The 16,745-nt window shown below is 47.9% G+C and overlaps 1 protein-coding gene across 7 annotated transcripts in view; it reads left to right on the top strand.

The window, feature by feature from the left end:
• LOC137532296 (NACHT, LRR and PYD domains-containing protein 3-like) overlaps positions 1–16,745 on the top strand; it is a 784,203-nt gene that overhangs the window by 331,574 nt on the left and 435,884 nt on the right. For all 7 annotated transcript variants that reach the window (XR_011023906.1, XM_068252693.1, XM_068252702.1 and 4 more), the window contains exon 8: positions 6,466–6,630. Coding sequence is in view for 6 of the 7 variants with exons in the window: in XM_068252693.1 (XP_068108794.1) it covers positions 6,466–6,630 (165 nt within the window). In the remaining variant the exon portion in view is untranslated. The remainder of the gene's footprint in view (positions 1–6,465; positions 6,631–16,745) is intronic.

Here is a 16,745-nt window from a genome sequence, read left to right as displayed (position 1 = left end):
AGCTTAAGCTCAGTAGGACCCCCCCCTCACCTGGGTCCCCCATGTGCACTCCCCCTCCAGCTTAAGCTCAGCAGGAACCCCCCCCTCCCTCACCTGTCCCCCATGTGCACTCCCCCTCCAGCTTAAGCTCAGCAGGAATCCCCCCCTCCCTCACCTGGGTCCCCCATGTGCGCTCCCCCTCCTGCTTAAGCTCAGCAGGAACCCCCCCTCCCTCACCTGGGTCCCCCATGTGCGCTCCCCTCCTGCTTAAGCTCAGCAGGAACCCCCCCTCCCTCACCTGGGTCCCCCATGTGCACTCTCCCTCCAGCTTAAGCTCGGCAGGAACCCCCCCTCCCTCACCTGGGTCCCCCATGTGTGCTCCCCCTCCAGCTTAAGCTCAGCAGGAACCCCCCCTCCCTCACCTGGGTCCCCCATGTGTGCTCCCCCTCCAGCTTAAGCTCAGCAGGAACCCCCCTCCCTCACCTGGGTCCCCCATGTGTGCTCCCCCTCCAGCTTAAGCTCAGCAGGAACCCCCCTCCCTCACCTGGGTCCCACATGTGCGCTCCCCCTCCAGCTTAAGCTCAGCAGGAACCCCCTCCCTCACTCACCTGGGTCCCCCATGTGCGTTCCCCCTCCTGCTTAAGCACAGTAGCAGCCGCCACTATTAGTAAGAGGCAGCGGGCAGGGATGCCTCACCTCTTCCATGTTCCAGCGTGCGTTCCACTGTTGTCACTTCCTGCAATGCCGCCCACTGTATTGGTGTAATTTGCCTTTTTAAATATATCATATCAAACCCACATGTGACAGCCTGTTTCAGACTTTTGGTCCTCATCAGTACATGGCAGGGATTGGTATGGCTGTACGAGATAGGGCTTGGACCAGTACAACAGAGTAACCAAGCAGCTCAGGGTGACCCAAACCACTCGGAATGTATAGGGGATAAAAGGGACCAAAAAGCCCTCCTACTAAAAAAAGCAAAGCTTGGTGTAATTTTCCTTCTAAAAACAGAAGCAAATCTGCAATAATTCAGCTATAAGGGCTGGAACCCACAGGAGCGCTTTTAGCAGCGTTTTGGCAGCACTGCGATACGCTAGCAGTTTGCCAAAACGCTGTGCTAATGTTAATGGATGGGGCAACTTCCACAGGAGCGTTTGCGTTTCTCAGAAACGCAAACGCAGGACCTGCAGCATTTTGGGAGCGCTAGCGCTTCAATGTAAAGTATTGAAACGCTAGTGGAAACGCTCAGCAAAACCTAAACTGAGCGGTTCTGCTAGCGTTTTGCGGTGCAGCGCAATGTAACAAAATGAAAAATTATTCACACGACCAATCAGGATAAAACCGCAAACCGCAAAACGCTACGCACCCGCTGGGCAAAAAAATACAATGTTGCAAAACGCGACCGCAAACGCGCATGAATCCGCTTGCAAACCGCTGTTACAAATTGCTAGCGGTTGCGTTTAGCGTTTGCGGTTTGCAGTGGGTTCCAGGCCTTAGTGAACATTTGTGGTTACCCACAATGCACTGCTACTGAATATGCAAATTATTCCTTTTCACCCTTGGTAAGTCAAGCAAGCCTATGGGCCTGATTCACAAAGCGGTGCAAACTGTTTAGCACGTGAAGTGCCGTTCGCGGACTGTTGCGCGCGTAAAGTGCCGCGATTTGCACACGCAATTTACCGCGAATCGCAGCACTTTGCGCACGCAAATGTCCGAGATCGCACGAATTGCACGCACAAAAGACTGCGATCGCACAAATCCCGGGACTTTGCGCGCACAAAAGTCCACGAAAAGCACTTCACGTGCTAACTGTTTAGCACACCCATGCTAAACAGTTTACACTGCTTTGTGAATCAGGCCCTATAGCTTGAAACTTTACACAGTCATATCAAACCCACATGTAACAGCCTATTTCAGACTTTTGGTCCTCATCAGTACATAGCAGGAATTGCTATAGCTGTATGAGCTAGGGCTTGGACCAGTACAACAGAGTAACCAAGCAGCTCAGGGTGACCCAAACTACTAAGAATGTATAGGGGGATAAAAGAGACCAAAAAGCCCTCCTACTAAAAAAAGCAAAGCTCGGTGTAATTCTCCTTCTTAAAACAGAAGCAAATCTGCAATAATTCAGCTATAAGTGAACATTTGTGGTTACCCACAATGCACTGCTACTGAATATGCAAATTATCCCTCTTTGCCCTTGGTTTGATATGACACTACTTCTTCTTCTTGCTTGGACCAGCCCCTTCTTCTTGCTTGGACCAGCCCTGGGGGCAGGGCACTACTTCTTCTTCTTGTTTGAAGGTTGAGGCACTTACTCTATTATATATATAGATGTTAGTTGCCTACCGTACACTGAGAGCTGGGTTCAAATCCCGGTCATGGTATATAAGCTGGTTTTTGAAATACTGGAATTCCCTGGCAGATGAGATCCTCCTCCCTCAGGAGGGGAGAGGGACTTTTGATGTGTATCTCACTCAATCATGTCTGCCTCCAGGTATTAGAGCTCTCGAAACATGTTTTCTATCATTTTTCCAGCCATCAGAATTTTTTGTATTTTTCAAAGTTCACCTCCCCATTGAAGTCTATTGTGGTTCGCGAACTTTTTCGCGAACCGAACCTTTCGCGGAGGTTCGCGAACCGAAAATCGGAGGTTCGCGACATCTCTAATTGTTAACAATAGGTCTACTTCCATGAAAGCAGAAAGTAGACAAACTGCAGATTGTCGGATTTGTATCAGCTGTAACAAAGAGAGATTTTTCTGTAAAGGTTATTATGCTTTTGAGTATATTTCAGAGCAGGGAGGAAGTTCTGAATGCCATTCATGCTGCCAGACAGGACCCAGGATGTTCTGGGATTTGTGCGTTTTGGACTTTGGCCGACTGACTTTGGCCGTTTCTAGAACTGGCCGGCCAATGTCAGAAATTCCCAGCATTTTGGACTTTGGCCGACATTAAATCGGCCAGTTCTAGAAATGGCCGGCCAATTCTAGAATTGGCCGATTTCTGGTTTTGGCCATAACATATATACTAAATAACATCTATGCTGTAAGAATAAAGCCTGATATGTAGCCGTGTCACTAATAGAGATGGTCAATGAGATGGAAATAATTCTGCATTGATGCTGATTTATGCAAATGTACGCACTCCCTTTGCTGATGAAATCAAATAATTTGATATGTTGTTAAAATTTGGTTTGGTGACTACGAATTAAAGGGTACCTGAGACGGATGAAAAGTAAAGTTTTATACATACCTGGGGCTTCCTCTAGCCCCCTTCAGGCTAATCAGTCCCTCGCTGTTCTCATCCGCCACCTGGATCTTCTGCTATGAGTCCTGGTAATTCAGCCAGACAGCGCAGTCCGGCCACATGCCGCTCCTACAGCCAGGAGCATTCTGCACCTGCGCAATAGTGCTGTGCAGGTGTGGTACGCTCCCGTTGGCGGAGTGTGTCCATGCGCACTACGCCAGACTGGCTCAAGTACCTGGACCCATAGCAGAAGATCCAGGTGGTGGAGGAGGACAGTGAGGGGCTGATTAGCTTGAAGGGGGCTGGAGCCCAGGTATGTATAAAACTTTCATCTGTCTCAGGTTTACACAGTAGTACTATACTCTACATATGCACTCCGCAAAGAGCTGCAGAGAATCCACTGAGAATGTTGTGCACATTGAACACAGAGGTGTTGTCTATCACCCATAAACCTGGTTCAGATTGTGCATGAAGAATGTGTAATAGAGGAAGAATCTCCTCATTCCCCTGCAGAGTACCTGCACCTCACTCTTACATGTACCCACACTTACATTGCCTAGGGCCTGGTAGATGCTCTTTGTTACGGTCTGTACCTTCTACAAGTACTCTTGCCAAGGACTAGTTTTAGGCCTCATTCACATCTATGCAGCGCAGATGGTCGTGCGTTCGGAATGCAACGCATACGATCGCACGCCATCTGCTACCCGCTGCACTGCTGATCCCATCAATTGACAGTGAATGTGTCAGCTGTGCTCTTGCGGGCAGAATGTATGCAGCAGTACGCAAGTGCATCATAGCGCATCGTACTACTGTGAAGCACATTTGATGTGAACGGCAGAAGGGCTGTCTATATCCTTCTGCCGTTCTTGCATGTTACCATGTCATATGCGCTTCCAAATGCGCACAGAAGCATGTATGATGTGAACAAGGCCTAAGTCTATGTCTAAAAGTATTAGAGGCAGAAGATCAGCTGGATAGCCAGGTAACTGGTATTGTTTAAAAGGGAATAAATATGGCAGCCTCCATATCCCTCAGTTCAGTTGCCTTTTAAAATTCCTAAGCGTTGGCAGTTGCATTTTATGTTACATACTTCTAATCAACAAAATTATAATATGCAAATTAGAGGAGTCGGAGTCGCAGGATTTTTGTACCGACTCCACAGCCCTAGTAAGCAAGGACATCCGTACTGAGAGACTAATTGTGATTTCTGATATCAGTTTAGGGACACCTTTATTTAGCACATGATGGAGTCTCCTGTAATTGTCTGATAACATCTCCTCTGTGTCTGCAGTCTGGAGTATAATAAACAGACCTCATATTCTGCACAGGTGATAGGAGGCATCCTGGGTTTCCAATAAGTAAAAAGCACCCCCTTCATGCCCAGAGGCACCCCCTGTAAAACTGATATAAATGGGACAGAGCTCATCCCATTTACTCTATTCTGACAATGTGGGGGATGGGTGCCCTCCTGTGTGAGTCAGTCTGCTGTGTGAGGTGACCTGAACTCTCTGTAGCATGGCTGTACATTGCTGCTTGCCTGCAAGTGGTAATAATGGAATATTCATGTCACATATATACAGTGTGTTAAATTAAAATAGGATTGTTTTGTGTAACACAGAGCAAACAGTATTACTTATGAGTAGAGGTAATCCCTGACTTACGAACACCAGCCGATATGAACAGCATGCATTATGTGGGAACAAGTCAATAAAAAAAATATTTTTAAATTAGATTTTTAGTTTTTAAGAAAATTGATTTTTAAAAATTCAAAGAAAAATATGTGTATAAGCAGGTACAGGGGGCAGAGGTGACACAGAGGGGGGCACAGGGGGAGACAGAGGAGGTACAGGGGGGAGAGGTGACACACAGGGGGACACTGGAGGCACAGGGGGGCACAGAGGAGGTAAAGGGAGCAGAGGTGACACAGAGGGAGGCACAGAGGAAGTAAGGAGGGCAGATGTGACACACAGGGGGACATTGGAGGCACAGAAGGGCACAAAGGAGGTACAGGGCGCAGAGGTGACACAGAGGGGGACACTGGAGGCACAGGGGGCACAGAGGAGGTAAAGGGAGCAGAGGTGACACAGAGGGAGGCACAGAGGAAGTAAGGAGGGCAGATGTGACACACAGGAGGACACAGAGGAGGTACAGGGGGCAGAGGTGACACAGAGGGGGACACTGGAGGCACAGGGGGCACAGAGGAGGTAAAGGGAGCAGAGGTGACACAGAGGGAGGCACAGAGGAAGTAAGGAGGGCAGATGTGACACACAGGAGGACACAGAGGAGGTACAGGGGGCAGAGGTGACACAGAGGGGGGCACTGGAGGAACAGGGGGCACAGAGGAGGTAAAGGGAGCAGAGGTGACACAGAGAGAGGCACAGAGGAAGTAAGGAGGGCAGATGTGACACACAGGGGGACACTGGAGGCACAGGAGGACACAGAGGAGGTACAGGGGGCAGAGGTGACACAGAGGGGGACACTGGAGGCACAGGGGGCACAGAGGAGGTAAAGGGAGCAGAGGTGGCACAGAGGAAGTAAGGAGGGCAGATGTGACACACAGGGGGACACTGGAGGCACAGGAGGGCACAGAGGAGGTACAGGGGGCAGAGGTGACACAGAGGGGGACACTGGAGGCACAGGGGGCACAGAGGAGGTACAAAGGCAGAGGTGACATACAGGGGGACACTAGAGGCACAGGGGGCACAGAGGAGGTACAGGGGACAGAGGTTACACACAGGGGGCACTGAAGGCACAGAGGAGGTAAAGAGGGCAGAGGTTACACACAGGGGGACACTGGAGGCACAGGGGGACACTGTGGAATTACAGGGGGCAGAGATGACACAAATGTGGTCACTGGAGCAACAGAGGGGGGCACAGAGGAGCTACCAGGGGCAGATGTGACACACAGGGTAACACTGGAGGTACAGGGGGGCACAGAGGAGGTACAGGGGGCAAAGGTGACACAGAGTGGGACAAAGGACAGAGATGGCACAGAGGGGGGATATTGAAGGCAAAGGGGGCACATAGGAGACACAGAGGACAGAGAGAGGTGGAACAGTGTTCCGACTTAAGAACAGATTCAGGTTGAGAACAAACCCACAGTCCCTATCTCATTCATTAACCTAATAACATTGTACTGCCCTCTAGCTGAGGATATATGTAGGGACGGCATTTTCATTTTAAAGATTGTTTAAATACAAATTGTATGCAGATTTTATAGACTTCTTCTCTTCTCCTGCAGTTTGGGGGATAATCATCTGCCCTCCAGTTGCGGCCCCCACCTGGCATCCGGGATAAGAAATAACCAGACTCTGAGGAAGCTAGACCTGTCATATAACAAGCTGGGGGGTGATGAATTCAGTGTCCTGATGAAGGCTCTGCCAACAAGCCGGGTAGAGGAATTACGGTGAGTATAACAGCCCTGATTGCAGCAGAGATCAGCAGAAATATTTCCCTTTATTTCATCATCATTTTCCATTCTCACATTCCCCAATAGTGACATCCATTGCAGTGACTGGGGAGGGATTATGGGGGATTGTGGCTGGTTTGGGGGTACATCCATACTGCAGCCCCCAGTACACCTGGCTCTGTCTATATGTGACACCCATTGCAGTGACTGGGGAGGGATTATGGGGGATTGTGGCTGGTTTGGGGGTACATCCATACTGCAGCCCTCAGTACACCTGACTGTGTATATGTGACACCCATTGCAGTGACTGGGGAGGGATTATGGAGGATTGTGGCTGGTTTGGGGGTACATCCATACTGCATCCCCAGTACACCTGGCTCTGTGTATATGTGACACCCATTGCAGTGACTGGGGGAGGGATTATGGGGGGTGTGGCTGGTTTGGGGGTACATCCATACTGCAGCCCCCAGTACACCTGGCTCTGTCTATATGTGACACCCATTGCAGTGACTGGGGAGGGATTATGGAGGATTGCGGATGGTTTGGGGGTACATCCATACTGCATCCCCAGTACACCTGGCTCTGTGTATATGTGACACCCATTGCAGTGACTGGGGGAGGGATTATGGGGGGTGTGGCTGGTTTGGGGGTACATCCATACTGCAGCCCCCAGTACACCTGGCTCTGTGTATATGTGGCATCCATTGCAGTGACTGGGGGAGGGATTATGGGGGATTGTGGCTGGTTTGGGGGTACATCCATACTGCAGCCCCCAGTACACCTGGCTCTGTGTATATGTGACACCCATTGCAGTGACTGGGGAGGGATTATGGGGGATAGTGGCTGGTTTGGGGGTTCATCCATACTGCAGCCCCCAGTACACCTGGCTCTGTGTATATGTGACATCCATTGCAGTGACTGGGGAGGGATTATGGGGGGATTGTGGCTGGTTTGGGGGTACATCAATACTGCAGCCCCCAGTACACCTGGCTCTGTGTATATGTGACCCCCATTGCAGTGACTGGGGAGGGATTATGGGGGGATTGTGGCTGGTTTGGGGGTACATCCATACTGCAGCCCCCAGTACACCTGGCTCTGTGACTGGGGGAGGGATTATGGGGGGATTGTGGCTGGTTTGGGGGTTCATCCATACTGCCGCCCCAGTACACCTGGCTCTGTGTATATGTGACATCTATTGCAGTGACTGGGGAGAGAATATGGGGGGATTGTGGCTGGTTTGGGGGTACATCCATACTGCAGCCCCCAGTACACCTGGCTCTGTGTATATGTGACACCCATTGCAGTGACTGGGGAGGGATTATGTGGGATTGTGGCTGGTTTGGGGGTACATCCATACTGCAGCCCCCAGTACACCTGGCTCTGTGTATATGTGACACCCATTGCAGTGACTGGGGAGGGATTATGGGGGGATTGTGGCTGGTTTGGGGGTACATCCATACTGCAGCCCCCAGTACACCTGGCTCTGTGTATATGTGACATCCATTGCAGTGACTGGGGAGGGATTATGGGGGGATTGTGGCTGGTTTGGGGGTACATCCATACTGCAGACCCCAGTACACCTGGCTCTGTGTATATGTGACACCCATTGCCGTGACTGGGGAGGGATTATGGGGGGATTGTGGCTGGTTTGGGGGTACATCCATACTGCAGCCCCCAGTGTACCTGGCTCTGTGTATATGTGACACCCATTGCAGTGACTGGGGAGGGATTATGGGGGGATTGTGGCTGGTTTGGGGGTACATCCATACTGCAGCCCCCAGTACACCTGGCTCTGTGTATATGTGACACCCATTGCCGTGACTGGGGAGGGATTATGGGGGGATTGTGGCTGGTTTGGGGGTACATCCATACTGCAGCCCCCAGTACACCTGGCTCTGCGTATATGTGACAAATAAGGACATTTCCAGGCTGCAGACAAGTGTATAAATGGCCATGTCTGCAGATTCTGTGTTGTCTATAAGATTTATACAGATGTATCCATATTCATTATCCATTGCACAACGTCAGTCTACAGAGGCAGGGGTGCTCGCCAGAGATCGCAAATTCGAATTTACCCGTGATCATGGGTTGTTTTGCTTGGTTTCCGAACTCGAATTTGAATTTGAAGATCGCTGCTGATCCCAAATTAGAATGTACCCGAATAGTCACTCTCGAATTCAGCCGTGATCACGGGTGTTAACCCGTGATCATGAATTATGATTCGGTATCCAGGGGATGACGTCATTTGGCCAATCAGAAGGCCCCCAGTTGAGGCCCTAGCAACCAATCAGAGGAGGGGAGCCTGGCCCTCCCCTCCTCTATATAAGGTGGCGGCCATCTTAGGTAGCCGTCCTTGCTGTGTGACTTTGTGTGGTACTGAAGGCCAGGGGTGCTCGGATACCAATTTTTAAAATCCGGATAGATACGGATCCGCATACCCAGATATCCGGATCCGAATCCAAACTTTTGGGTATCCGAGTAGAATGGGATATCCAAACCCAATATCCGGTCAGATTCAGATATCCAGGTTGAAAACCGGAAGTGGTCCCTCCTCCTCACTGTTCATGGATCTTGTCTTCCGGAGATTTGTAGGATGTCAAAAGCAAGCTCACATACATTGGCCAGGAATCGAACCCAGGTCAACTGCTTGGAAGGCAGCCATGCTCACCACTATACCACCAACACTACATGCTGAAGCCAACCTAGCATGTACTATCGCGATATACCTGTAATAATCTTACCTTCCAGCAGCAGGTCCCGCAGCGTCTCCGGCGTGGTCCGGGCAAGCGGCGGGACTGCACAGCAGTTATCTTCTGGTGGCATCCCTCCGGCAGTGTCTTCCAGCTCATGCGCGGCTCGAAGGTCGCATTACGCGCGCGCGCCTAAGTGAGCCTTATAGGCTCAGGAGGAGAGTTAGGGAGGACGGCAGGTGACGTCACCGTGACATCACCTAAAAGGGGAAGTGACTGCTGGATTGGGAGTTTGTATATAAGGCCAGGAGCTTCAGTTGCTCGCTGGCCTTGATACTAATCAGTTCGCTGGTTTCAGGTCTAGCTAGAAAGCCTATTAGAGATACATTGATATATTGTGTAGACGCACAATATATATGTACTCCAGTTAGTCAGTCGTTTGTTATTTTCGTTTTGATTATTGTTACCACTGTATTTTTCTGTGTACCGACCTTGCTTGCCCTCTTACTCTGCTTAATCCTCTCAATTCTGTACCTCAGTCATCTGATTCCTGTTACCGACCCGGTCTGTCCCTGACTCCGTTATTCTTTGACCCTTGCAATACGACTGACATCTGATTCACGTTTATGACCCTGCTCGAATTTGACTACGATTAAGCCTGACGATTTTGTACCTTACTTTGTAAAACTTGTGCACAAGTTATGACTGAATATCTATCTTGATTGTACATTTATTGTATACTACCTGTGTTATTATCCTGTCAAGCACCAGCGTGATAATTGTATTATCTGTGTATATTGTCTGATCACGCCCTGCGTGATATTATCAAGGCCCATAAACATATATATCATGGAGGTCATGCAGGAACAAATTTAGACTCTTAATTGGCACGGTAAATCATCTTACTGAGCAATTGAATAATCAACAGACACAAATTACGCAGCTTTCTAATGTGATTGCTCAGATCAATATACCCGCCAATGTTTCGCAGGCTTCTCCACCGGCTCTTGTTCCACCTATCGTAGAGCAGAAAATTCCATTACCTGAGAAGTTTTCAGGGCTCTGTGTTGATTTCAGTAATTTTCGTAATAGGTGCATGTCATATTTTGAAGTCGGACCCAGATCTTCTGGTACAGAGGCACAGAAAGTCACCTTAGTCAAAACATTGTTACAGGGTGATTCACAAACCTGGGCATATGGATTATCTTCTGAGGATGTGACTCTTACCTCGGTAGAAATATTTTTTGACGCTATGGCTGTAATTTATGCAGACCCAGATATTACAGCTACAGCAACTCGCAAGCTGCGAGATTTACGTCAGGGAAAGCATACCGTGGAAGTGTATGCAGCTGAGTTTAGAAAGTGGTCGGTATCTATTAAATGGGGAGAAGCAGCACTCCTCGACCAGTTTCTTTTTGGGCTAACCGATTCAGTTAATGATATGTTAGTGAGTCATCCTGAACCCAGAACTCTGGAGGAGGCTATCTCCCTGGCTATAAAGGTTGACAGACAGATTAGACATAGGCGTCAACACAAAGTTTACTCCGTCTCAGGGAACCTTGGGGCAGGCAGTACTCCTTCCATGGAAGAGCCAATGCAATTGGGGTTCTCGCGTTTATCTCCAGCTGAGAAACTTAGGAGGAGAAATGCTGGCCTCTGTATGTACTGCAGAGAAAAAGGTCATTTTGCTCAGAAATGTTCTGCAAAGAGACAGGCTCCGGAAAACTCCAGCCCCTAGGTGACGTTGGGGAACCTCACCTGGGCGGGCAAATTGTTCCCCTCAAAATAAAAAAAAAAATTGTTTCCTATCACCTTACATTGGGGTATGGCCTCAATTCACACCGAGGCCTTTATTGATTCTGGGGCGGCTGGAAATATCATAGATTCTGTCCTTGCAGCCAACCTGGGAATTCCAGCACTCTCTTTGCAGAACAAAATCTATGTCACTGCCATTGATGACACTCCTTTGCAGCCAAAACAACCAATCTCTATAACACCTGAGATCTCTTTGCAAGTAGGGGCATTGCATCATGAGTCTATACAGCTGTATGTGTTTCGTATGCCATCTAGTCCACTCGGGTTGGGGTTACCTTGGCTGCAGAAACCCAATCCCTCTATTGATTGGTATTCAGGACAGCTTACAGGTTGGTCACAACAGTGCCAGGAAATGTGTCTTCACACTATAGAGGTTAAACAGCTATCTATTCCCTCACAGTATCTTGATTTCATGGATGTGTTTTCCCCTCAGTCGGCAGATAAACTACCTCCCCACAGACCGTATGATTGTCCTATTGACTTACTTCCTGGTACTATGCCCCCGAGAGGTCATTTATACAATCTCACCGGTCCTGAGAAAGTCTCCATGAAGGAGTACATTAGAAAAAATTTAAAGAAAGGTTTTATCAGACCGTCTACATCACCAGCTGACGCCGGCTTTTTCTTTGTCGAAGAAAAAAAGATGGGGGTTTACACCCTTGTATTGATTACCAGGGTCTGAATAAAATCACTGCAAAAAAACAGATATCCCTTACCTTTGATTGACGACCTATTTGCACAGGTGTCAGGGGCAAGGATTTTCTCTAAACTTGATCTACGAGGGGCATACAACCTGATCAGAATTCGTGAAGGGGATGAATGGAAGACGGCCTTCAATACTCAAGATGGCCACTATGAGTATTTAGTGATGCCTTTTGGGCTGTGTAATGCCCCGGCCGTCTTCCAAGATTTTGTGAACAATGTGTTCAGGAATGTATTGGGAAGATTTGTGGTCGTGTATTTGGACGACATCCTGTTATACTCCCAGCCAGTGTCTGAACATCGAGGTCATGTGAAATTTGTATTACAAAAATTAGGAGAGAACTCATTGTATGCTTGTGATGATCCGCTCAGCTGGCTGCACAGGCAGAAAGCTGTTTGTCCATTCCTCTAGTCTGTGGGCTGCAGGTCTCTGGAACAGAGACCTGTCTTTCCATTGCAAGTTTCTGGTCTGTTTTCTTGCTGGGAAATTTGCATACATTCGTTATGCAAATCCCCTACCTGCCTTCTTTGATGACTGGCACTATAAGAGCTTTATGTTTCCCAGAAGGCTTTGCTAGTCATTTCCCTTCCATGCTTAGTTCCTGATGGACACTGCTGGAGTGTCAGCCATTGCTATCTAGTATAGTTAATTCCTGGGGGTTGCTTTAGGCTCCCCTTCTAGCCCAGTCAGGTTGTATTATCTGTATTGCCTGTTCTGTTTTGTCTTGCCTTGTTGCCATTGTCCTGTCCCTATGGTGGTGGACAGGAAATGGTTCTGATCTCTGTTCTTGGAGTATAGCTGGTGCAGCGGTTGCTACCAGCTATCTCTTCTGTTCTGTTTCCTGGGATCGCGCTAGCTACTTTTTGCTAGCGCTGGGGATCCTTCTGTTCTGTCTTGTCTGTCGCGATTGCGCTGTCACCAGCGGCGGTTGATAGCGAATCGTTCTGCCTTGTTTAGATCGCACTAGCCGCTAGCGTTAGCGGCTGTGGATCTTTCTGATCTGTGTTCCTGCTTGGATCGCACTTGCTCTGGCGGAAGAGCGGTGGATCCTTTCTGCCTAGTTCCTGTTTTTCGTGTGTCTGTCTTGTCCGCTACGCTTGCTGCAGGCTCGGTGAGGTAACCGTTAAGCAAGTGCTCGCGTCCTCTGTTTCATGTTTGTCTGTCGATGGTTAGTTAGGCGTGCTTGTCTCTGTTGTGCTTATCACGTGGAGACCGCGCATAACCGCGTGCACTGTTGCGAATGAGTGCGGTGTTCGCGGTTAGCTAGCGTTTTATTTTCCATATCTCCTTATTGTATTATTTGCTGTGCCTTTGCTACCCTCGTATTCTATTCTGATCTGCCTTGTGTCACGTCTGGCGATCGCACCTCTCGCGATCGCGTTCCTATTTCATATCTGCTGTGTGTGTGCGCGGTCGTGGAGTGGCGACTGGATTGGCGCACACACATACAATCTATCCCTTTGCTCAATCTCATTCGCAATCGCCTCTCTTGCGATTGTGTTCTGCGTTTCGTACAATTCCTGTCTGGCACTTGTGGAGGTACAGAGGATTGGTTCCTCTGCACTCCCCAGCGCCATCTGCCGACAGGAATTTCCCTCTACAGGTGCGTAGCACCTTTTGCTGGGTTCCTGCAAATTATACGCTTGTGGAGGATTTCCGCCGTGTCAGCGCACGCGTTGTGTGCTGATCACGGGGAAAGTTCCACAATCGTTACAATGCTAAACTGGAGAAATGTGTATTTGAGGTTTCGCAGGTTCCTTACTTAGGATATGTTATTTCGGACACTGGTCTACCCATGGGCGAAAATAAGCTTTTAGATTAGCCACCTCCTAAAGGTCTTAAAGCTATCCAGCGATTTCTTGGGTTTGCCAATTATTATCGCAGATTTATTAAAAATGTTTCATCCTTGGTGGCTCCCTTAACTGATCTGACCAAAAAAGATGCAGATCCAGTTAATTGGTCTCCACAGGCTTATAAAGCCTTTTCCGATTTAAAAACGGCCTTTTGTTCTGCTCCCATTTTGACACATCCAAACGTGAATTTTCCTTTCATTGTTGAGGTAGATGCCTCAGAGTTAGGAGTGGGAGCAGTCCTCTCACAATATTCTGGTCGACCTAAACGTTTCCACCCCTGCGCCTTCTTCTCCAAAAAATTTACCACTGCTGAGAAAAAATATGATATCAGTAATAGAGAGCTATCAGCTGTAAAGATGGCGTTTGAGGAGTGGAGGCACTGGTTGGAGGGAGCTGACCATCCAATTACAGTTTTTACTGATCATAAAAATTTACAGTATATCGAGGGGGCTAAAAGGCTAAATCCTAGACAGGCCAGATGGGCATTGTTTTTCACTCAATTTAATTTCATAATAACCTACAAACCAGGTTCCAAGAATGTCAAGGCAGGTGCCTTATCCAGAACTTTTGAACCCGAAATTGCACCTGATCTGTCTCTTAAAGAAATTATACCCACACATTGTGTTCTGGCCGCTAATCATAGCCAAGAACTTCCAGAATTAGCTGAAATTTTACAATCTTTCCAGCAGAATCGACCCCAACATACACCTTCGGGTCGCTTATTTGTACCATTACATTTACGTCTACAAGTTCTGCAGATGTTTCATGATTCTAAATTAGCAGGACATCCAGGGGAAAGCAAAACATTTAATCTGTTGTCTCGTCATGTGTGGTGGCCTTCCATGAGCAAGGATTGTAAGGCCTTTGTTGTAGCCTGTCCTACCTGTGCCCAAAGCAAAGTGTCCCAGGCTGCTCCCCGGGGTCAGCTCATGCCACTGCCCATTCCATCCAAACCATGGTCCCATCTTTTGATGGATTTTATAGTAGATTTACCTCTATCAGATGGTAAAAAAAGTTATCTGGGTGGTGGTGGATAGATTCAGTAAGATGGCACACTTTGTGCCACTCCCTGGGTTACCTTCTGCCCAGGGACTGGCTAAATTGTTAATCGAACACATTTTTCGCTTACATGGAATCCCGGAGAATATTGTTTTAGATAGGGGGGGTTCAATTTGTCTCAAGATTGTGGCGTGCCTTTTGTGAATTATTGGGTATTAAGTAGTCCTTCTCTTCTGGGTTTCACTCGGAGACCAATGGTCAGACAAAAAGGACCAATCTGTCTTTAGAACAATACCTCCGTTGCTTCGTATCTGATTGTCAAGAATCATGGACAGAGTTTTTATCATTTGCCCAATTCTCATTTAATAACTTAAAAAAAAGGAAAATGGAGGGCGCTTGTATGGGTACTCCTGTATAATATTGATTTCACCCTCTGCTAACCGATTAAATGTGGGCTCCCACTTCACCACACATGAAGGACAAAATATTCAACATGAAAAAGTAGGTTGCGCTGGGTTAGTGTATTGTTGTATAACAACACTAGTAGTTATATAGGTAACTATAATCAGACCACATAAAAGATCATGTATTCATAAAAAATATATATATACTTTAATGTTGTATTGAGATTAAAACTTCCTTTTCTTGCTGAAATATATAATTCACATTGGGACACATAGGCATATACAATAATCAAAACATTTCCAAAGGTCAATATTCCCACATGTACTCGTTCATTCACACTCGGACCATCCAATGTGTGCAAAAAAATCCCTTGCTAGTATAGGGAGAAGTTAAAAAATTGAAAAATGAAAAGACCTTATGGTACCAATTGAATAGCGAGGTCACCATGTAAAAAGCAGGAAAGGCATGCCTGCACTCAAAGATGTTTATAAATATATACAATAGGTTCCTCCTGTGAGCAAATGTAGATTCCTAAGGCAGATGTCAAAAGTATAGTGCCTTAATTGGGATAGTTCTGGGTAGGTGCTTCTATTAAGTTCAAATAATTCAACCTCAGTGGGGCTTCCAATCCAATAGGCAGTGCTCACACTGTAGTTAACTCCGGGGTTAGAACCATTCAGAGGGTACTCACACTTCCCATTAGATGTCATTTAATAACTTGCCTAATACCTCCACCAAACTGTCTCCATTTTGGGTGGTCACGGGTCAAAATCCCAAATTCACATGTTTTTCCTCTATCAACTCCTCTTTTCCGGTTTTAGAGGAGTGGAGCACACATGTCCAAAACATCTGGACACAAGTACAGCAAAATTTGAAAGAGGCGCTCTCCCGTCAGAAGTTGTATGCTGATGCCCACAGATCCCCAGAATATGTGTTTTTCCCAGGAGATTTAGTGTGGGTATCTACCCGTAACATCCCGTAATGTCAACCTTCGGTTAAACTAGCGCCTAGATTCATTGGTCCTTACCCTATTCAGGAAAAAATTAATGATGTGGTTTATAAAGTGACACTTCCTCGGTCTACGAGGGGTGTCAAGTCATTTCATGTCTCCCTGCTGAAGCCTGCCACCAATACCATTTTACCAACAGCTCCCCTCCTCCTGTCGAGGTGGATGGGGAAATGGAATATGAGGTAGAGAAGATTTTGGATTCCAGGAAAGTTAGAGGGTCCTTACAGTATCTAGTTGACTGGAGGGGATATGGCCCTGAGGAGAGATGCTGGATTCCAGCCCGTCAAGTCCATGCCGACTGGTTAATTATTTAATTTCACACGAAATTTCCTGATAAACCCAGTAATGTGTTCGGAGACCACTCCTCAGGGGGGTAATGTAATAATCTTACCTTCCAGCGGCAGGTCCCGCGGCGTCTCCGGCGTGGTCCGGTCAAGCGGCAGGACTGCACAGCAGGCATCTTCTGTTGGCATCCCTCCGGCGGTGTCTTCCAGCTCGCGCGCGACCTGAAGGTCGCATTACGCGCGCGAGTCTAAGTGAGCCTCATAAGCTCAAGAGGAGAGATAGGGAGGACGGCAGGTGACGTCACCTAAAAGGGGAAGTGACTGCTGGATTGGGAGTTTGTATATAAGGCCAGG

The sequence above is a fragment of the Hyperolius riggenbachi genome, chromosome 1, assembly GCF_040937935.1.
Source record: "Hyperolius riggenbachi isolate aHypRig1 chromosome 1, aHypRig1.pri, whole genome shotgun sequence".
Lineage (NCBI taxonomy): Eukaryota > Metazoa > Chordata > Amphibia > Anura > Hyperoliidae > Hyperolius > Hyperolius riggenbachi.
This window is presented reverse-complemented; position numbering and strand designations above follow the sequence as displayed.